At 48.1% G+C, this 21382-nt stretch overlaps 1 protein-coding gene across 2 annotated transcripts in view; it reads right to left on the reverse strand.

The window, feature by feature from the left end:
• Positions 1-21382, reverse strand: part of SLC2A13 (solute carrier family 2 member 13) — a 118100-nt gene that overhangs the window by 23108 nt on the left and 73610 nt on the right. For both annotated transcript variants that reach the window (XM_055118107.1, XM_055118108.1), the window contains exons 5-7: positions 4754-4917; positions 2668-2788; positions 1153-1278 (exon numbers count right to left, since the gene is read on the reverse strand). In XM_055118107.1, the coding sequence (XP_054974082.1) occupies positions 1153-1278; positions 2668-2788; positions 4754-4917 (411 nt within the window). The remainder of the gene's footprint in view (positions 1-1152; positions 1279-2667; positions 2789-4753; positions 4918-21382) is intronic.

The following is a 21382-nucleotide window of genomic DNA, read 5'->3' on the forward strand; positions in this document are numbered from 1 at the left end:
ATCCGTCCCCTTTGCTGTGTGGAATGAGCATCTTTTCTGTCACCCCTCACAATGAGGACACTCGTCTCCAAACCCTGGAGCGTACATATGCCAGTGGACTTGACTGTCTGCTAGCCCTCTGTTCGCCGGTGCAGCTCCTTTGTAGAACAAGGCATCCGAAAGTGCAGCTATTTGGCAGCCCCCCAGGAAGTGAGGGAACCATGCTCGACCCACAGGGTGTTCACAGGACCGCGGACATACAACACACAACGATCTCTGACTGTGGTACGCGAGTCTCCTATCAAGGAGCAGACACTTCTCGCCACACTCCTCCAGGCAGATGACAGCCCACACTTCCCTGTTTGGTTGTGTCTGGGGGTCACACCAGTCAGTGCTCGGGGGCTGCTTCTGGAGGTCCTCAGGGAAGACGCCGTGTGCTGACTGGATTCAGGCCTCCTGCACTCACCCTCGACGTCCCTCCCCAGCAGCTCCACCCCTACCGTGTTCTTCACATGAGACTCTCAACACGGAGCGTCTAGCCACCTCCAGGAGCTTTCGGATAGTCTATGTCCGAGTATGTGACTGTCCCTCGAGAGTCACCCTCTCTTCCCTCCGGAGATGTACCAGGCACCTGCGCCGGCGTGCCCCGTGCTTCAGATCAGCGGCTGGCAGCTGCTCCTGACTGAAGTTAAACTGCAGCTTCCAGGGTTCTAGCGTGTCGCCCCGGCAGCGCCTCCTGTGTCTGAGCCACTGGAGCCCCCAGGGGCAGCTCACCTGGGGACGCAAACCCGCCGCCTCAGGCCAGCTTCCCGCCAGCTTCCCGCCAGCTTCCGTGACTACCAACCCAGGAAGGTGCTCTGAGAACAGCAGGCCACGAGGCTCTACAGCCACTGAATTCCTTTTAACCTGACACTTTCCTTTCTTCTCTGAAGTCAGCGCTCAAAGACACTGGTACTTAACACACGGCCCAAATCCTCCTCCCTACAAGTGCAAGCCCCCATCCTCACTAGCCACACGGGGGCCCACAGTCCGGGCCCTTGGGCGTTTCCTGCTTGAAGGTGCAGCCCCTTGGCGCAGGGCACGCTGCAGGGAAGTCCAGGGAGAGGGCAGTGCAGCCAAATGTGAGGGCACCCTGACCGGGCCACTGGGTGTGTGCATGCGGCAGCGACTCACCGGCCCCAGGCTGCCTCGCTCATGGACGCCTTGTTAATGGGGTCGCAGGACGACTCAGTGATGGTGGATCTGTTCATCTTGTAGCAGAAGCCACACTCGGGGTCCAGCATGCACTCGTCACAGAAACTGGAAGAGAAGAGTTCCGGCCACGTCAGGGGGAAAGGCAGGGGGTCACTGAAGGGGCAGAGGACACTCCCTGCGCTATGGGGACCTGCACCCCCTGAGTGGGTGTCCTGATGTGCACCCGCAAGCGGGGTGGGGCGGAGGATGGGGTGGCAGCAGGCTTCAGGCAGCCCTGAGACGCAGGCCTGGAATACACCCTTGGGTGCCTCTTGCTCAGTGTTTCAAGTCAGGCCGTTACGACTTCACCTTGGTGTAAACCCTTCTCTGCAAACAGCGCCTCTGTTTTATTTCTGAGGACACGCCCAGCAGTGCTCAGGGCTTACTCCTGGCCCTGTGCTGAGGGTTCCCTTCCAGTGCTGCTGGGGACCGTGTGGGGCACCGGGAACCAAACCCATTCAGCTCACCACAGCTCTCTCTCCAGCCCAGCCCACTCCACGCGAGGCCTCTCGGAGCCTGCTGGGAGGCGTGAGTGCCGTGGAGCACTGGGCACGAGGCTGCTGTGTGGCTGCTCGGCCAAGACCAGCAGCTGTTGGGAGGGAAACCGTTCCTGCTTGGATCTACTTATTCACTCGGACTCGGGAGGTGAAGCTGCGATCCTGTTCACTCCCAGGCCTTAACTGGTGCCCATCTGGGGAGTGAGTTGCTTGTGCCTACAGAAAGAACTACTGAAAAAACCCGGCAATTTCTAGAAAACATCAGAGCACACGGTGAGAAAGCTGCCGTGTCGTGCCGGACCCCACGTCTGGCCACTGCTCTGACACACGTGTCTCGGTTCCCCCACTCTCCCGGGCACTCATCGAGTCACTTGATCACTGACTCTCGCCCCACGCAACGACTCCGTCTTGTCCCACTGCTCTGTGTCCTGGGCCTCTCTCTCCCACCGAGTGTCTCTGTCTCCCGGGGTAAGACCCACGGGAGGGGCCGTCCTCTCTGCGGGACTCCGTGAGTCAGAGAACTCTTGCTGGGGCTTCCTGGCAACAGTGCTGGAGCCACCAGCACCGGGAGCCCCACGACTGAAGAAGCTCCTGACTGCAGCTGGACCACGAGGCCACTGAGTCACACAGCACACCTGAACTCCAGTCAATGCTGCTGCTTCCAGGGGACACCACAGCTGGCCTCACAATTGCCCCCCTGGGCACCTTCCCTTGACCCTGGCTCTTCCTCCTCCCTCTGGGTCCCTCCCCACTTCCTGCCCCTGGGCTCCTCCTCACCTGCCTAGGGCCCTTTCCCTGGGTCTCTCCCCACCCCCATCCCGGGGTTTCTCCCCTTCTTCGCTCTCTGACGGCTCTGGTTCTCTCCCTTTCCTTCTAAGCCGGGATGCCTGCTGCCCCAGTGTCACATCTCAGAGACTTGACCGCTTCCTGGGGGAGGGTGAAGAGGAGGAACTCTCACCTGTATCTCGTACAAGTAGTGTTCTGGCCCGAGGGAGCCCCCGGCTGGAGAGTGATGTGTGGAGACACCTGGGCCGACAGCAGAAACCCCAGAGCCAGGACGACGAGAGCTACGGTGGTCCCTGGAAACAGAAGCACAAGGTCTGCCCAGCCCTCGGGTCAGCTGAGCCTTCATCCGAAGTGGGCAGTGTGGCAAGCCAGGTCGCAACGCACTTTCCCTGGATTGAACGATGCCCCTGACTCTGGGTGGGCCCTGCTGCACCACCGGGGGGACGAGCGGGCTCGAGTGGTCACCTCTGTCGGCTGGGCCAGGACCCAGGCTGGGCCTGCAGGGCAGGCTTCTTTCGTTACCAGGAGCAGCCCAACAACGGGTCCGGAAAGACCCAATTTGGACCAAGGAGGAACAAATATGGCATTTCAGAGGGGGCTAGAACGCTTCTTATTAAGGAGCTATTGCTTTCGTCCAAGACTTTTGGGCCCCAGAAATGAAACGGATCAATCCATCCTGGTGGTACCCGAATAAAGAAGATGTGTCTTCAATTTTAACAAACAAGAACAGTGATTATGTCTATCACACAGAAAGTTCTGCTTGGATCCCTGATGGACATTCTGACAGGAAATCAAATTTCAGAGCTCGGATTACTGTTCCAGCCAGGAGAAAGGAAAACACACGTCAGCATTAACACTCATGCTGAGTGGGTTATTTCATGTTTAAAATATGAATTTCACAGAGTGAAGTTTTTATTCCTTATCCTGGGAGGTGTTAAGGTACAATCAGATGTATCTTAAAGACAGTGGACAGAGAGGATCCTGGCTTACAGCTGAGTGAGAGACGGGGGCAGGGGGGTGTGAGACAGAGACAGAGAGAGAAGAGAAAGGGAGAGAGAAAGAGACAGAGAGAGAGAGAAAGGAGAGAGAGAGAGGAGAGACATACAGAGACACAGAGAGGGAGAGAGGGGGAGAGGGAGAGAGGGTTCACGGAGCGTGGTGGGGAGGAGAGGGTTCAGGGTTCATGGGTCTCAGTGGGAGGCGGAGCCCTGGATCAGGAGGGGAACAGGGATTCTAGAACGTGGTGGGAGAGGGCACTTGTGATCTCTGTGGGAAAGAGGGTGCATGGCTCTGGGTGGGTTGCGGTGGGGTGGAGAGATTCCTCGGTCAGAGACGATCCCGGCATCACGATGGGTGAGAGAGGGTTCCTGGACCACAGGGGAAGACCGAAGTATTACTGGTTAAAACAGAACTTGTAAAATCTGCCCTGGAGACTGGGGGCCACCCAGGAGAGCTCAGAGCTCACTGCTGGCTCTGTGCTCGGGTCACGCTCAGGGCTATATGGGGTGCCAGGGGTAAAGCCAGAACTGGCGATGTACGTGCAAGCAAGTGCCTTAACTCACATGCCATCTCTTCAGTCCCCAAACTTGGTACTTTTATGGAAAAATGTTATTCTAACTCTAAAATAAATGTGTAGAGGAAGGAGTCTGCTTGTACATTTGAATATGTCAGAAAGTTCTCTGATGCGGCCACATGAAGACGACAGAGACAGGCCTCATCACAGCCAGTGACAAAGCCCTGGCTTTAGGGAGAAAACAGGGCAACTGGGCAGAACGTAAGGACAAGAGAGACTTGAAAAAATGAGAAACATTTTCTTGTTTACTACTATAGAAAACACATTTAGTCTAATCTTAATTTACCCTAAATCAGGTTCAAATTAAAGCGATTTGTGCCTGATTTGTGATTTTACATTTCTAGATGTAGAAATTGTTTTGTTTCATTATTCCACTGCTGAATGTTTTGGAAAAATGCTCCCAAGTTTGCTTTTATATTATCCTAAAATTAAAAATAAAACAGGTTGAAGTGTGACTTATGAATACGAAGTGTTTCAGCCATGGAAGGACAAAACAGAACATTTACTCTGGTCACTTCTGTGACCATGTCACAAAATATCCTTCACAGATTCAAACTGTTCTAACAATTTCAGCGTCTCACGTTCCATTTTCTATTTTCATTCCTAGGACAGAGCCAGTTCTTCCCACCCATCCTGGCAGGTGCTCTAGTGCGGACTGTCAGGACGACCCCCACCCTCTGCCCACCTGCCAGGCTCCCAAAGGTCAGCTTCCTGCGGCCCAGCCGCTCCACCAGCCAGACGCCCAGCAGCGTGAAGAGGAAGTTGGTGAGGGCAGTGACGGAGGCCAGCCAGATGGCGAGTCTGTCGTCCCCGACGCCGGACATCTGCAGGATGGTGGCGCTGTAGTACCTGCGGGAGAGGCACGGCTGAGTTCCCACACGACTGAGAGAGGCGGGCGTCAGTGGCCAGAGACAGGAAGCCCTGAAACCACTCACTTCACGCCGCAGGCTGAAGATCACAACTTAAGGGAATTTCATGCCAAACTTACTCTTTTCTTTTCTGGAACTTTTATTTCCCTGCTCTATGTTCATGTCACCCTGGCAGTGTTTGGGGACAATCTGGTGCTAGGGATCAGACCCAGGTCTCGGGCCCGCAGAGCTTGTGCACCTTCCCTTGGGTCGTCGCCCCGGCCCCAGGATTTGTTTTTAGCTCAGTGTCAAAGGAAAAATAACAAAGCACTGAGAACTGTGTTCCGAGAGGGCACTCACCCCCAGAGGGCCCAGTGCTGCTGAAACAGGCAACGGTGAGTTCCAGGTCGGCTGAGATGCTGAGAACAGGGGTCCACAGCAGCAGCCAGTGGAGTCTGGGTCTTGGCACCGAGTCACAGGGCCCAGAGTTTATCACTGCCAGCAAGGGGCCAGTGCCTCTGGGTGCTGGCGGGTCGTCACCATGGTCCCAATCGCATCAGAATCCCTCCCCGTGTCTGCTCTGTCTACACTACATTCACAACCCCCATCGTTTGTTTCCACCCCTGCTGTCTCGATGTTCAAGGCACCCTCTCCACAGCAGTCTGGTCTCTACCCCCCTCCCACAAGCCCCCCAAACTCAAACGTGCTCCATCTCTCCAGTCAAACAGGCAGGCTTGGCTCAGGGCCTGAGAATGTTCAGAGTTTAAGTCACGCCACACCTGAGCGCAGGGGACGGAGGGCAGCTGGCACGGCCAGGGCTCTGCTGTGTGGTGCCCATCCTCTCTCGTGAATCAGTGGTCAAGCGTCCAGATGCACAGGCTACTGAACACACTGTTCATCTTTGTCACGTAGCAGGAGAAAATGGAAAGGGAATAGAGTAAAAGCAGAGAGTGCTGGAGCTAAGCACCTGCCCTGCATGTGACGAATCCTGTCCAACCCAGACACACACGTGAGCACTGCTAGGAGTGATCCCTGAGCAGAGACCAGCACCTACAGACGGCTAAGTGTGGCTCCAAAACTAAGAGTGTGAAAGCATCTGTGCATAGAAGAGCCAATCTTATCCATCTGTCTTCTCCTCGCCCCTCTGACCGAGGGTGTTTCGACAAGCTGTTGGCTGTAACAAGTCTGCAGTGCGCACCCCTGACCCTCCAGCCCTGGACATGCAGCGGCCACAGGCTTTCGGCTTTGCCCCCTGAATGCTCTAAAATTAAGTTAGCCCACGGAACAGAGAGAAGCCGAACAAGGGAACAGGCAGTGCCGCGCACCAGATCTAAAACCTTAGACTTGGATAAAAACGAGGCTACCAGTAGTGGGGGCCTGGGGGAAGGAAGAGGCAGCGTAAAGGAGACAAGGGCTGTGGCGGAGGGTCTCAGGCGCTTTGGCAGTGGTGAAGGTGCAATAAATTTACACACCAAAACCATGTGTAATAATGCTGTTATAACTACACTACCCAAGCTACAGTAAGATAAGTAAGTAAATAAAAATAAAGGCCTGAGAGCGGGGGAGGCAAGCCGCCGCCATGCGTGCAGCTGCCCCTGCTGATCCTTGGCACCAAGTGCTCCCCTATGCATCACCAGAAGTAGCTCCTGGGGCACTGCTGGGTATGACTCAAGCCCCTCTTCCCCCCAGTTAAGCGAACAAATGAGATGGAACAGTTTTTTATTACCAAAGTGAACTCAGGAGGGAAGGATGGCTAACTGAGGTTTGCCACCTTGGGAGAGCTCAGTATTCTGTGCTCCTGACGCATCAGTCTACTCCACTTACCTGCAGGCTGATTCAGTCCCCCATCATTTACATGACCTTAGCTGTCTCCTTTAACAAGCAGACAGCAGACAGCTCCATGTTCACACTCAAAAGAACCTAGCAACGGGAATGGGATGTGAATACTTCCCAATAGTTTTAAGTCTGATTTTTGTTGAGCTATGGCTCCAGGAGATGGTCCGTCCCTTTGTTTCAGGAGGGGAAATTAAGGAGAATTAAGACATGCTCTGAGGAAATAAGAGGGAAAGAGGCAGAAATAAAGACCATATGGAAACGGACTATGGCCTTGAGTCCGACCAGCAACTCTATATGGAAGCTATAGCTTATGTCTAAATTGGTCGATACTAACACCCAAGGGCAGCAGAGACTAAAGCCAGGAAGACTACTGCAGGGTGGGAGGCCTGCCTTATGAGTTGGGAAGAAGGCTACTGGGGATAGAGAAGGGATCACTAAGCCAATGATGGTTGGAGGGATCACTCGGGATGGGAGATGTGTGCTGAAAGTAGACAAAGGAGGCCAAACATGATGGCCATTATTGGTGGAAAACGGAATGTACACTGGTGGAGGAATGGGTGTGTTCCATCACTGTATGACTGAAACTCAAACATGAAAACTTTGTAACTGTAGCTCACAGTGATTCAATTAAAAAAATATGCAAGCAAAAAAAATAATAAATTGGTCTGACAGGTGTAGACCAGTTGCTTACAAAATCCAAATGATATTCAGAATCTAAGCATGGCACCACTGTTATTAGTTCAGTTGCAGACTTAAAGAAGTTTTCCAAAAAAGCACATAAATAATGAAGATAGTAATAAATTTATCAGGTGTGCCACTGATTTTTTTTATTTGGTACATGTACATGTTGTGAAATAAGGTTATTAACACAGTCAGCAATTTACATGGTTCCATTTTTTCCTCCTGGGATGGAGCAGATGTTTTAAGATCTAGTCCCTTAGAAACATTTACACACAGAACACAGGACTGCTGACTATCATCTCCCCGACACACAAAGCCCTTCTGTGGAACCACCAATCTGCTGTGTCTCTACGAGTTTACAAATTCAGATTCCACATAGGTGATATCACACAGTATTTGTCTTCTTGGACTTGACTTCACTGAATATAATGCCATCAAGACCCCCTTTCTTGCAAATGACAGAATTTTCTTCCTTTTTAAGGATGCATACTACTCAACAATATAGTTAGGAAATATACATATCTGCATCAACCATGTTTCCTTTATCCAATCACGTCCTTCCCACAGTGCATGCATGCCGATTCCACACGTCAGCTGCCATGCCCAGAGCAGGAATGAACGAGGGGACAGGTATCCCACCATCCGGAGTCCTCTGGTCTCTAAGCCCGCAAGTGGAGTGACTGGACTTGTGCAAGTTCTGTTTTCGTCCTTTGATGAAGCTCCTTGTGGTCTACACGGGGAGTGCACCAGTCCACAATCTCACCCTCACGCACATCTCTCCATTCCTCTCCAACACGTATGCTCTCAGTCCTTTTGACAGCAGCCGACCCCACAGGTGCGAGGGAATAGCTCCCTGTGATTCTGATTTGCCTTCTCCTGGTGATTAATGATGGTACTGGCCACTTTACAGCTCCTCTTTGGAAAGATGTCTATTCAGGCCTCTCAACCATTTTCATGATCAGACAGTTCATCTTTGCTATTAAGATGTTCTATTCCTTGGGGAGGTGGGGGGAGGGGGGAGGTATAGTGATTCTTGGTGGTGGAACATGTACACTGGTGAAGGGATGGGTGTTCGAGCATTGTATAACTGAGACTTAAACCTGAAAGCTTTGTAACTTTCCACATGGTGACTCAATAAAAGAATAAATTTTAAAAAATGTTCTATTCCTTATAATTTGGGTTCTTAACCTCTTAGCAGATGTGTAGTTTGCAGAAATTTTCCTCTTCTACATGTTGTGTTTTCATTTTGTTGATGTTTCTTATTGCTCAGCAGAAGATTTTTAGCTTGATGTCAACCTACTTGTTGATTTCTGCTGCTGTGGCTTTTTCTTCAAATAGCTGTATGGTTTTAAGTTCAGAATTTGAGTCTTCAACCTATTTTGAGCTAATTTTCATGAATGGTTAACATTCAGATCCTTTCATTCTGTGGAATGTCATTAGTTTGGTGCCAGAGCCATAGTACAGCACACAAGGTGCTTGCCTTGCACGTGGCCAACCCAGGTTCTAGCACCTGCCTCCCCCAAAGGGAGGTGTTATTAGTTTTATTAATAATTCATTTTCCCATTGGGCATTCATGCCTCCTTGTGAATTGTCAGTTGGCCATATATGCGTGGGAAATAAAACCAGAAGAAATTGCCCAGCCCCAAAGGAGCCCTAAGACACGAAGATCACATCCCTCTGAGACACAACCCTGGGTTCCCTGAGATGGGCAAACTGAGGGCCCACCCAGAAGAGCGGGCCCCTCAGAAAATAAGGTTACAGGAGAATCTAAAGGTTGGGCGAAGGTTATAAAAGTGCCGCGGCAGTACGAGGCTTCCTCAGTGACAACACACAAATTAACGATTCTGTGGACGAGCACTCCAGACCCAGACAATTCAGAGAAACCATCTACACTCTTCTCCCAAAAGTAATTCTCTGCCTTTTCACTCTGGGGAAGAATGTGTTCTCCCTTGAACATACGTCTCCCTCTGTCGCTCTCTTTCTTGCGTGCATGCGCTCTCTCTCCCCTCACCTCTAAATTTCTTCCAATAAAAGATAAACTGCTTTGCTACTTTGCTTTCTCCTGGAATTATTTTCTGTGAGGGAAGGTGATGGACCTGGGTTGCTTGTGCTGAGGTTAGGTCTGACTTTACTTCCCTGCATTTTCCTCACTCCAAACTGAGTCCACAGCATCCTGCGAGTTCAGGTGCTAGGGACCGAGTCTGGAGTCCTGGGGTGAGCACACGTGAGCATCTGGTGAGCGGGAGGGCTGTCTCTCGGGGTTGGCGGGACACGGGCATCTGTGCTGTGGAGGTGCCTGAGTGGACTTTACCTGAACGACATCAGGCCTCTGCTGGGGGCGATGTGGTTCAGGCAGAAAGGCGGAAGCACTCTTCTCTTGAGGCTGCCTCCGTGCCCCCTTACCCAGTCACTGCAACAAATCCATAGATAAATGAGGAAAATGACATTTATTTTAACGTTGGTTCTTCCAATCCATAGCATGTGTATCTTCCCATTTACCTGTGTCTTCAATGTTTTTTTACCTTTTACATGTACTGATATATATTTTATCTCCTTAAATTTACCCAGAGGTATTTTACTCCTTTTGATACCATTATAAATGTGACCCGCTCAGGCAAATCGATGAACAACAGGACGACAGTGCTACAGTGCTCTGTTTCATTTTCAGAGAATGAGTATTTTTCAATGGTGTCTAGAAACAAAACTGAGTTTTGCAAGTTCATTTTGGATCCTGCCATTTTACTGGCATAATAAGAGATTATTCTATCTGGCAGATTAGATATAGACATTTTTAGATGTAGTATGATATCATCTACAGACAGAAATAATTAAACTGTTAATTTTTTCTGGTCTTGATTCTTTGTTTTTCTTCAGTGTAGATTTGACGGTGCCAGGAAGCCGCCCCTGAGGATCTCGGGGTTGCGGACCAGCCCCGGGACCCCCGTGTGCGAAGTGCACACCCCAGCCCTCTGGGCTGTCCTCCTGGCCCCTCTCCCTTACCGTTTGTTTTTCTTTTTGTCTAACTGCTGTTGCTGGGACTTTCAACACAGCATTAACAAAAATGGTGAAATTTGTCTTACTCCTTCTGTTCAAGGAGAACTTCCAGACTTGCGCCGTGGGGTGTGATACGGGCACCGGCGGCTCCTCTGCAGGAGGAAGACTGAGCAGAAGCAGTCTGAGTGCATGAGTCATCTGGTCTCAAGCTCAGTTTGAGAAGAGCAGCGTCTACTGCCCCATGCCCTCTCATACCGACACGCAAGGCTCCAGAACGCCAACTCTCTACGGCGTGTAGGTCGAAGGACCACGCGTGTCGTGACTTTCCCAGGGGTGCTTTGCCGAAATTACTGATTTTTATGATGAATGCTATCTTTTATGTCACCGAAACCTATAAATATTAATATTCTTAAACACTGCAGAAACACAGAGCCACAGAACCAGATATATTTCAGGAGCAATCATGTATAGCTTTTCAGTCTAAAGAAAAAAATCCTGTTGATACGGCACTAGGCTTTTTAGAAAACTTTCAGTAAAATCTCCATGCTTCCACAGGCAACCCCTCCCACTGCCTCTCAGAGATGAACGATCCCTTGAGAGTTTTAATCAAAATCTCTTTGGCTGTGATGAGTAATAATGTCGGCAAAATTATATCTGGCACCAACAGTATACTTATGATTTTATTTTTCAAGTGAAATCAAGCAGCTGATTAAGAAGATTCTTATAATCCAAAAAGCATCTTAAATTCTAAAGATGCCTCATTTTTGTCACCGCAGACACACTTGTTACATAAGCAAGCCTCGGCCTTCTCCAGCCCCGGGCAGAAACAAGCTGAGTTTCCAGAGGGTTTCAGTTCCACCAAGCAGGTAAGCTTGATGGTTCAATCCCATCAGCAATGACCATCTCTCTCCCCCTCCTCTTAGGAGGCATGGACGCTGTGACACCCCCGCACACTCACACACGGCAGTGTGCGATCTGCCAGGTGACAGCCAGTGTGTTTACTCTGGAAGCAACTGCTTCATTTCACTGGTTTCTGAGACAGTTTGGCCTATTTTTTTGTTCTCTGGGTCTCTGCTCTGTCCTGCGTTGCCAGGCAACCAAGAGGCTGAGGCTGGGTGGAAGCTAAGAATCCCAGTTGCGTTGACTCAAGCCAAGTAAATATTAAACCAATTATAAAAATTCTTATGAAAGAGCTACTTAAACAAAGGGGGTGGTGTGTCTGCTGAGGCTATTTTAATGAGAGGCGCATACAGAGGAGATGGCTGTTTCACCTCTGCTATAAGCAAAGGATGGGCCAAAGACTCAAGACAAAGAAAGTGAGATAAGCCTGTTTTTTCCATTGGGGAATAAAAATGCGGATGCACTGGACTGTTTTATAGATGAAAAAGCTACTGCTTTGTGCTTCTCATTTAGATTTCTTCTATTGCTACAGTGAACTATTTTTAAAGAGGGAATTGGAAGAGGTACCCAGAACCTCAAAGCAAATAAAAAACCAAAAGTTTTATTATGCTTAAATGCTATTATGTTAATATTTCATCAGCAGCAGATATTGCATTCCACTAATCCTTTGTGACTGCCCTCCCAGTTCCACAAACTCTCAAACCTGGTACACAGGATAGCCGTTCTGTTTAGATGCTCTCACAGACATGAGTCAGCATTGAAGGTATGTATGTGTACATATATATGCACACATTCGCAAACATCCATAAGGAATAAAGTGATGAAAGAGAACATACAGATAACAGTTATAGACCATTTACAGATCTAGTGAGCAGCTTATTCTGACTTCCTAGGTAACTTTCTTAATTGAGAAACAGAAAATATTTGTTCCCTAGCAATTTCTGATCTAGAGGATTCAAAAATATTTATTAGTGCAGTACTCTCTAGGTAAGTTCTCTCCTCAAAAATGGAAGCTGGATTTTGGCTATTGTAAACAGTGCTGCAATGAACACACAAGTGCAGATGTCATTTCTACTATCCCTTTGTGCCTCTTCGGGATATATTCACAGTGATTCACTAATAAAAATTTAAAAAATAATAATAAAATAAAAACATAAAAAAAAATAAAACACTGGGGAAGCTTTAAAAAAAAAAAGGAAGCTGGAGGCCAGGGTTCTCACAGAGCCTCTGTGCTGTGTCTGTCTGTACGAGCAGGCCTCGGAACTCTGTATCAGCGGTGATGCCTTCCTGTTTCATGCTCTACAGTAAACAACCCAGTTGTGCGTCTGAGATGACACCCCCTAAACCCTCACGGAGACAGAAACAGACACGTCCCCCAGAGAGCCCCTGACAGACCGAGGGCTGCTGCCTATCGGGGAGCCTGTCTCTGGCCTCATTCCAAGGGGGCTCAGCTCAGTGGAGATGGCGGGGCTCACCCTGACAGCCGGCTCCTGTTCCCAGGACCAGAGGAGGCCTGCTCGTCCTGGACCCTCCCGGCAAGCACCCAGCAGGCCTGCAGGCCCCGGGTGCGGGTGGAGAGCAGGTCTGCCCACCCGGAGACAAAGTGCAGAGGGTGTGAGTGAGGAGGGGCAGGGAGGAGCTGAGGGAACTCTCAGTCTTCTGTGGAAGAACATGAGCGGCTAAGAGGTATCTGACCTGGTGAGACCGGAAGAAGAGAGGGATTCACCCGGGACAGGTCCCAGGCTGAGCGGGGACAGGCTCCGTGTCCAGACACCTCCAGGGCAGAGACAAGAAGCACCATAAAACCAGTGACTATCAGCTTTCAAGTAAAGAGTTTCCCACCACGCCCGTCCCACCCCACACTACCCCAAGGTCCCCATGCCAACTGCTCCCAGGCCAGCAGCCCTGGCACAAGGCGTTACTAGATTCTACTTCACTGGATTTCTCCTCTCCGGAGTTCCATTCATACAGCAGAAGAGCACCGGTAGAAGGAGCACAGGTTACCCAACAACAAGCTACGAACAGCTCGCGTCTGTCCATGATGAGGGAGGTTTGGGATATGATCTCAAATGCTTTACCAGGGGTATTTCAGGAGAATGTGTATAGCTTTATTTTACCTCAGTGATGCTGCTAAATACATGCAAGGCCAGGGTGGCCATAGAGCACCAGCAGTGCCGAAACATGAAATAAAGCAAAGCAGTTCCCTTTCTGGTGGTTTCTGTTGGCTTGTTTTGGGTCACCCCTGGTGATGCTCAGGGGTTACTCCTGGCTCCGCACTCAGGAATCACCCCTCGAGGGACCATACAGGATGCCGGGGTTTGAACCCTCGCCAGCTGTGTGCAAGGCAAACCCAGTCCCCGCTCGACTATCGCCTGGTAGTTTTAACACGTTCATTTTAAAGTAGCTGCTCCAAATTTCCAACAAGTCGGCAGAAAAATATAGCACCGGCTCACCTGGACTTCAAGGCGGGATGACATGAGAGAATGAGACTCTCAAAGCACCAAACTCTAACAAGGCCCTCTAACACATGTAACAGTGGTCAGAACAAAACATGGGGCACACAAAGGAACCCAACAGAGCAGCTGGGGGCGGGGGGGGGGCAGGGCGGAGTCATGTCCTGGTTTAACAGAACTAAGGAGTGGAGGAATTAAAGTTGAAAAGGAAACTAACAGACTCAAGATGTTAAGAACTCAGCCAGATGAAGAGGCTCTGGAAAGCTCTGGAACAGAGCAGACCTAGTGGGGAAGCAAGTCAGTAAACCACCACAGAGAACAAGAGAACAGAGAGAAACAGATACAAAGAAGAAGAAACGTGACAAGAGTCATTCTGCTTCAGAAGGAAAAGCAACGTGGAGAAAGTGGGCATTCTGGAAGGGGGAAAGAAAAGGACTGTTCAGAAAAGAAATCATTTTTTGAACAATTATTGCAGAGAACCTCAAAACTTGAAGCAGGAACTGCACATCTAACACACTGACACTGACATCCTCTGTGCGGAAACAGACGCCCAGACACTGCGAGGAACCATCAGGCGGAAGCCAAGGGAGAGACCTTGGGGCAGGGATGGAGGCCTGGAGGCTGCCCTCGCCCGCATCTCAGCACAGATCCCACTGGCGAGGGGCAAGCGACCACACAGCGACACATCCAGCGACAGACGGCCAGCCACAGGCACCCTCTCTCCTCAGGACGTGCCTTCAGACGTGAGGGGAAATACAGGCTTCTCGAGACAAAGGAGCTGGAGCTCACCACCACCGGTCTTACGAGACACTCTGTCCCAAAGAGCTCTCCAGTACAACCGGAAAGAGGAAGCAGCCAGGTGGCCACGTGGGGCCGTGGGTCAAACTCAGGGTCTGGACGTGTGTTTAACTGCTCTGGCCACCGTACCACAGTCTCCTGTAGAGAAAAATTTAAATTAGGAAAAGCTATATTGAGTTCATATAAGACAGACTTTCGGCCAAAATATTTGACAGACACCTAGACCTTAAGTAATAAAATAGGAAACAAAAAAAGACATAAGATTAATAACATATATGCACTCAATAACATATATGCATAAAAACACCAATATATATAGCAACTCTTAAAAGAGAGAGAATCAAGAAAGACAAAGATGTAGAAAACAATATTCCAAACTAGAGAACAGATTAATGAACTGCTGGGCGGGAGGGGTGGGAGGGAAGCTGGGGACAGGGTGCAGAAACGTGCACTGGTGGAGAGATGGGTGCTGGAATACTGTACGAAACCTGACTGTGAACAGCTCTGTAGCTGCATCTCACAGTGACCCAACCGAAAAGAGTAAGTACAAACCGGAAAGCAAACAGCCGAAGGAAACAGCTGAGACTACTCAGTAGGGGGCTCTGCGCCCCAGGTAGGCTATGCAAGAAAGAAGGATCAGCAGAGCCAGCTTTGTGGCAGAGGGGAAGGGGGAAGGGGAAGGAGGGGCTGGAGAGGAAGGGGAGGAGGACTAAGAGGAGGAGAAGGAGGAGGAGGAGGAGGAGGAGGTGGAGAAGGAGGAGGAGGAGGAGACGACAAAAATGACAAAAGCTTAAGGGCCTGGTGGTTCACCCCAAGGGAACTCCTAGACGCTTCACTGGACTGCCAGGGGAGGGTGGAGATGCAGGAAGAGGCCAAGACGGCGGGAAGAAACGATGGCTGGAAACCTTTCAACCTGCTGAAGAAACAGATCCAGATTCAGGAAGCACCAATAACACGACTCAAAAGAGACTCACAGATTCACGGTGATGAATCCGTAAAAGGAAAAGGCAGACCGTGCGGGACAGAGAGAAACAACACCTGATATAAACTGTGGTCCCCCTCCGCCTGTGAGACCGAGAGTTTCTTAAGACTAGCACATTTCAGCAAGAGCTTTGCAGGGCAGAGGGAATGGGGTGGAGTCGAGGGCTCGAAGGGAAAGGCTGGCAGCCAGTAAAACTCTACCAGCCAAAGTCAGCTGTTCTTCAGTTAAGGAGGAAAGAGAATTCTAACAGACAGAACTTGGAAGAATTCATTGCCGACACAGGGAATGGGGGAGGGGAGTACAGTGAGGTGAAGCAGATGCCGGGGAGCACTGTACACGGTCCCGAGCACCATCAGGTACAGCCCTTGTCAAAGAAATCGGGGATAGCACTATTTATACCACAGGCAGACAAACCAAAAACTTAACAAGGTCATTAACAATGGACAAAGGGTAAATATGTACATCTATATTAGATGTAAATATTTAGCCGCTACGGGAGCTTCCAAATATGTAAGGTGAATGCACAGAGGATGCATCCACAGAACTGAAGGTACCGAGAACAAAGGCGTAATGGGGAATTCCACAATCACTCCCCTTTTAAAAATAACTATTATTATTTTTTATTAAATCACCGTGAGATACACAGTCACAAAGCTGTTCATGATCAGGTTTCAGTCAACACACACCTCCTTTTGGGCATTATGATTTGCAATAGATACTGAGAGGTTAACACATTCGTTCTTTTACTTATTTTCAGCATGTAGCGAAAATTCAGCATATCGCTCCTGGGCTGGAGCAATAGCACAGCCGTAGGGTGTTTGCTTTGCCTGCAGCTGACTGGAGTTCAATTCTTTCGCCCCTCTCGGAGAGCCCGGCAAGCTACCAAGAGTGTCTCGCCTGCGCGGCAGAGCCTGGCAAGCTACCCATGGCGTATTCGATATGCCAAAAACAGTAACAAGTCTCAAGATGGAGATGTTACTGGTGCTGGTGCCCACTCGAGCAAGTCGATGAGCAATGGGATGACAGTGACAGTGACAGTGACAGTTCTTATCCAGAGTGATCTTTGCCAACTATTATTGCCATAGTGGTTCCTTCTCAATCTCAATTGCCTTCTCCCCGACTCTTGAGGCAGGCTTCTGACCATGAACCAATCCTCTGGCCCTTGATTCTACTGTCTTTGGGTATTGGTCTCATACTATGTTCTCTTTATATCCCACAAATGAACGCAATTATTCTATGCCTGACCCTCTCCTTCTGACTCATTTCACATGGATATTCTCCATGTCCATCCATTTGTAAGTGAATTTCATGACTTCATTGTTCCTAACAGACGTGTAGTATTCCATTAGTGTAGATGTTTCTTTAACCAGCTGTCTATTCTCAAGCACTCAGGTTGTTTCCAAATTCTGGCTATTGTGGATAGTGCTGCAATGAACACAGAAGTGCAGATGGCATTTCTGCTGTGTGTTTTTTCACATACCCAGGGTATATTCCCAGAAGTGTATGCTAGGTTACATGGGAGCTCAATTTCTAGTTTTTGAGGAATGCCCATACTGTTTTCCAAAAAGGCTGGACCACTCAGCATTCCCACCAACAGTGAAGGAGACTGGTTGCTTTTGTTGATGCATGCCAGTCTCTGTAGTGTGAGATGATATTGCATTGTTTTGATTTGTATCTCCTTGATGATTAGTGCTGTAGAGCATTTTTTCACATGCCTTTTGGCCATTTGTATTTCTTCTTTGAGGAAGTTTCTGTTCTTCACCCAATTTTTGTTTTTTTTGCTTTTTGGGTCTCACCCAGTGATGCACAGGCGTTACTCCTGGCTCATGTACTCAGGAATTACTCCTGGCAGAGCTTGGGGGACCATATGAATGCAGGGAATCGAATGCAGGTCGGCCACGTGCAAGGCAAACGCACTACCCACTGTGCTATGGCTCCAGCCCCTCCCAACTTTTTTTTGATGGAGCTGGATGTTATTTTTTCTCTTTGTAAAGTTCTACCAGCGCCTTACATATCTTTTATATTAACCCCTTGTCTGATGGGCATCGCGTAAATAATTTTTCCAATTCTGTGGGCTCTCTGTGTATCTTAGTCACTATTTATTTTGAGGTACAGAAGCTTCCTAGTTTAATGTAGTCCCATTGGTTTATCTTTGCTTCCACTTGCATCCTCAGTGGTGTTTCATCTTTGAAGATTCCTCTAGCTTCAATGTCATGGAGGGTTCTGCCTAGATTTTCCTCTATGTACCTTATAGATTTAGGCCTGAGGTCTTTAATCCATTTTGACCTGACTTTTGTGCCTGGCATTAGGAGAAATTTGAGTACCATTTTGTGCATGTAGCTGCCCAGTTTTCCCAGCACCACTTGTCGAAAAAGCTGTCTTTGATCCACTCCACATTGTTGCTCCTTTATCAATGATTAAGTGATCATATATTTGAGGGTCTGTGTCAGGGTACTGAACTCTATTCCACTGGTCTGCAGTCTGTCTCTATTCCAATACCATGCTGTTTTAAGAACATGCAAAAGGATTCTGTACCAGCCCGCCCTGTCTTTCGCCAACTACAGGACCAAGCTGACTGCCCTGTGACGTCCTGATGGATCTATCACATCTTCCAGAAGGGCAATGGAGAGGATTATTCATGACTTCTATTCGGATCTCTCTGACATCCACGTCCACCTGCCCACATACCAAATTCTGCAGAATGGATATGTAATTCCCAACATCCTCCCTTCCGAAATTTGACATACCATTTCGTCAGTAAAGATGCGTACAACACCCGGTCCAGACTAGGTCAGACCCAAATACCTGAAGAATCTGCTGCCAGTACTTGTCAATACACTGGCTCGACTCTTCACACGCTACCTGTCTGAATGCAAGGTTCCGTCCTAGTGGAAAACCAGTAGGACTGTTCTGTTGTACAAGAAGGAAGACAGCCACAACATCGGCAACTATCGCCCAATCTGCCTGTTGCCCGTCATCTACAAGTTATTCACTTGAGTCATCCTAAATAGAACAGGCAGAACACTAGACGAAGGACAGCCATGCGAGCAAGCTGGGTTCCAAAAAAGGATTCAGCAGGATCAACCATATCCACATAGTGACCAAGCTCATTGAAGTTTCGTGAGAGTTCAAGATGCTGCTCTGTCGAACATTCATAGATTTAAAGAAGGCCTCTGCTTCTGTTGAGACTGAAGCGGTCATCGAAGCCCTAGCCAAACAGGGCTCCAGAAACAGGAAGAGTCTCAAACTGTTCATTCAGGGTTTTGACAAAGAAGTCTGACAATCCTGTAGGTGGGCAGCCACGCGGTCTTTTGACGTCCCGTGGAATCCAGTCAGTAACAGCTCTAGTCCAGCGGTCATCTCTGAATCGTATTACATGTCCGGCCCATCTGATTTTCGATGCCTCAGCAAACGAGACAGTGTCCCTGATTCTTGATTGCACACTACTATTCATTGCAGTACTCAGTATAAAAGCTAAGATTTGAGAGCAATCTAGATATTCAATCACAGATAAGTGGATCATGCATCATGTATATAAACACAATGGAATATTACACAGCTAGCTGTAAGGAATGATGAAATCATGGAATTTGCGGCAACATGGATGGAACTGGAAGACATCATGTTAAGTGCACATGGAACATTTTCCAAGATAGACCATGTGCTGGGCCACAAAACATACCTCAATAAAGTCAGGAAGAAATTATACCAATTCTTATCAGACCATAATGCACTGAAGATAGAGGTTAATCACACACAAATGCAGATGCAGAAAATCAAATCAAACACTTGGAAATTAAACAACTCAATGTTGAACGAGTGAGTCAGAGAGGAAATCAAGGAAGAAATCAAAACATACCTGGAAACAAATGAGAATGAAGACACGAGCTACCTGAACTTGTGGGACACAGCTAAAAGCAGTATTAAGGGGAAATTTTATAACTCTGCAAGCATTTCTCAGGAAGGAAGAAAGGGCCCACATAAATAACTTGACTTCACAGCTCAAGATCTTAGAAAAGGACCAACAAAAGGAGCCCAAACCAGGCAGGAGGAAAGAAATAATAAAACTTAGAGCAGAAATTAATGACATGGAAACCCAAAAAACAATCTGAAAGATCAATGAAAACGAAGCTGGTTCTTTGAGAAAATAAACAAGATTGATAAACCACTAGTAAAACTCACAAGGAAAGAGAGAGACAGAACCCTAATAAACCGAATCAGAAATGAAAAGGGGGACAACATAACAGAAACCAAAGAAATTCAAGAGATCATTAGAGATTAATTTGAAAGTCTGTATGCTATGAAACAAGAGAACCTAGAAGAAATGGATAAATTCCTGGATTCCTATAATCTCCCAAGGCTGAGTCAAGAAGATTTGAAATACCTGAGTAGACCTATCAATATCAAGATAATTGAAACAGTAATCAAAAGTCTTACCCAAAACAAAAGACCAGGTCCAGATGGATTCACTTGTGAATTCTTTCAAACATTTAAAGAGGACTTATTACCAGTTCTTTTCTAGATTTTTCAGGAAATTGAAGAAACAGAAGCTCTCCCAAACAGTTTGTATGAGGCACTATCACTGTCACTGTCATTCCGTTGCTCATCGATTTGTTCGAGCAGGCACCAGTAACGTCTCTCATTAAGAGACTTATTGTTACTGTTTTTGGCAGCAAACGGAGATATGACAAAAAAGAAAATTACAAGCAGATATCCCTAATGAACATGGATGTGAAGATCCTCAACAAAATATTAGCAAATAGAATCCAACAATTCGTAAAAAAAGATCATACACCATGACCAAGTGGAATTCGTCCCGGGGATGCAAGGATGGTTTAACATTCACAAGCCAATCAACATAATACATCATATCAATAAAAGATAAAAAACCATATGACCATATAAATAGACAGAGAGAAAGCATTTGACAAGATCCAGCACCTATTTAGGATGAAAACTCTCAGCAAAATGGGAATTTAAGGAACTTTCCTCAAAACAATCTACCATAAGCCTCTGGCAAGCATTATTCTCAATGGGGAAAAACTAAGAGCCTTCCCTCTAAGATCTGGGGCAAGACAAGAATGCCCACTCGCACCACTCTTCAATATAGTACTGGAAGTACTTGCAATAGCAGTTAGGCAAGAAAAAGACATTAAGGGTATCCAGATAGGAAAGGAAGAAATCAAGCTCTCACTATTTGCAGATGATATGATACTATATTTAGAGAATCCTAAAACCTCTACCAAGAAGCTCCTAGAAACAATAGACTTGTATGGTAAAGTCACAGGCTATAAAATCAATACCCAAAAGTCCTTGGCCTTCCTATACACAAATAATGAGAGAAGAAAGTGATATGAAAAAAGCAGTACCGTTCACAATCATGCCCCAGAAAAATCAAGTACCTCAGAATCAGCTTAACTAAGAAGGTCAAGGATGGGTACAAAGAAAACTACAAAATGCTAGTCAAGAGATAAAAGAGGACACGAGGAAATGGAAACACATCCCCTGCTCAAGGACTGGGAGAATTAACATTGTCAAAATGGCACTACTCCCCAAAGCATTATACAGATTCAATGCGATCCCTATAAGGATACTCATGACATTCTTCAAAGAAATGGATCCAACACTCCTGAAATTCATATGGAACAACAAGCCCCCACGAATAGCTAAGATCAGAGCAGGATCTGTAACACGGAGTCCATGTAGTAAAGGATTTCCCACCATGGGATGGAATAACAGGGCAGCTGCCTTGTGCACAGAGGCCAGAGTCCAATCCCCAGCAGCCTTTTTGGTCCCCCGGCCCCAGAAGTAAGGCTTGAGCA

Source organism: Sorex araneus, chromosome 10 (assembly GCF_027595985.1).
Source record: "Sorex araneus isolate mSorAra2 chromosome 10, mSorAra2.pri, whole genome shotgun sequence".
Classification (NCBI taxonomy): domain Eukaryota; kingdom Metazoa; phylum Chordata; class Mammalia; order Eulipotyphla; family Soricidae; genus Sorex; species Sorex araneus.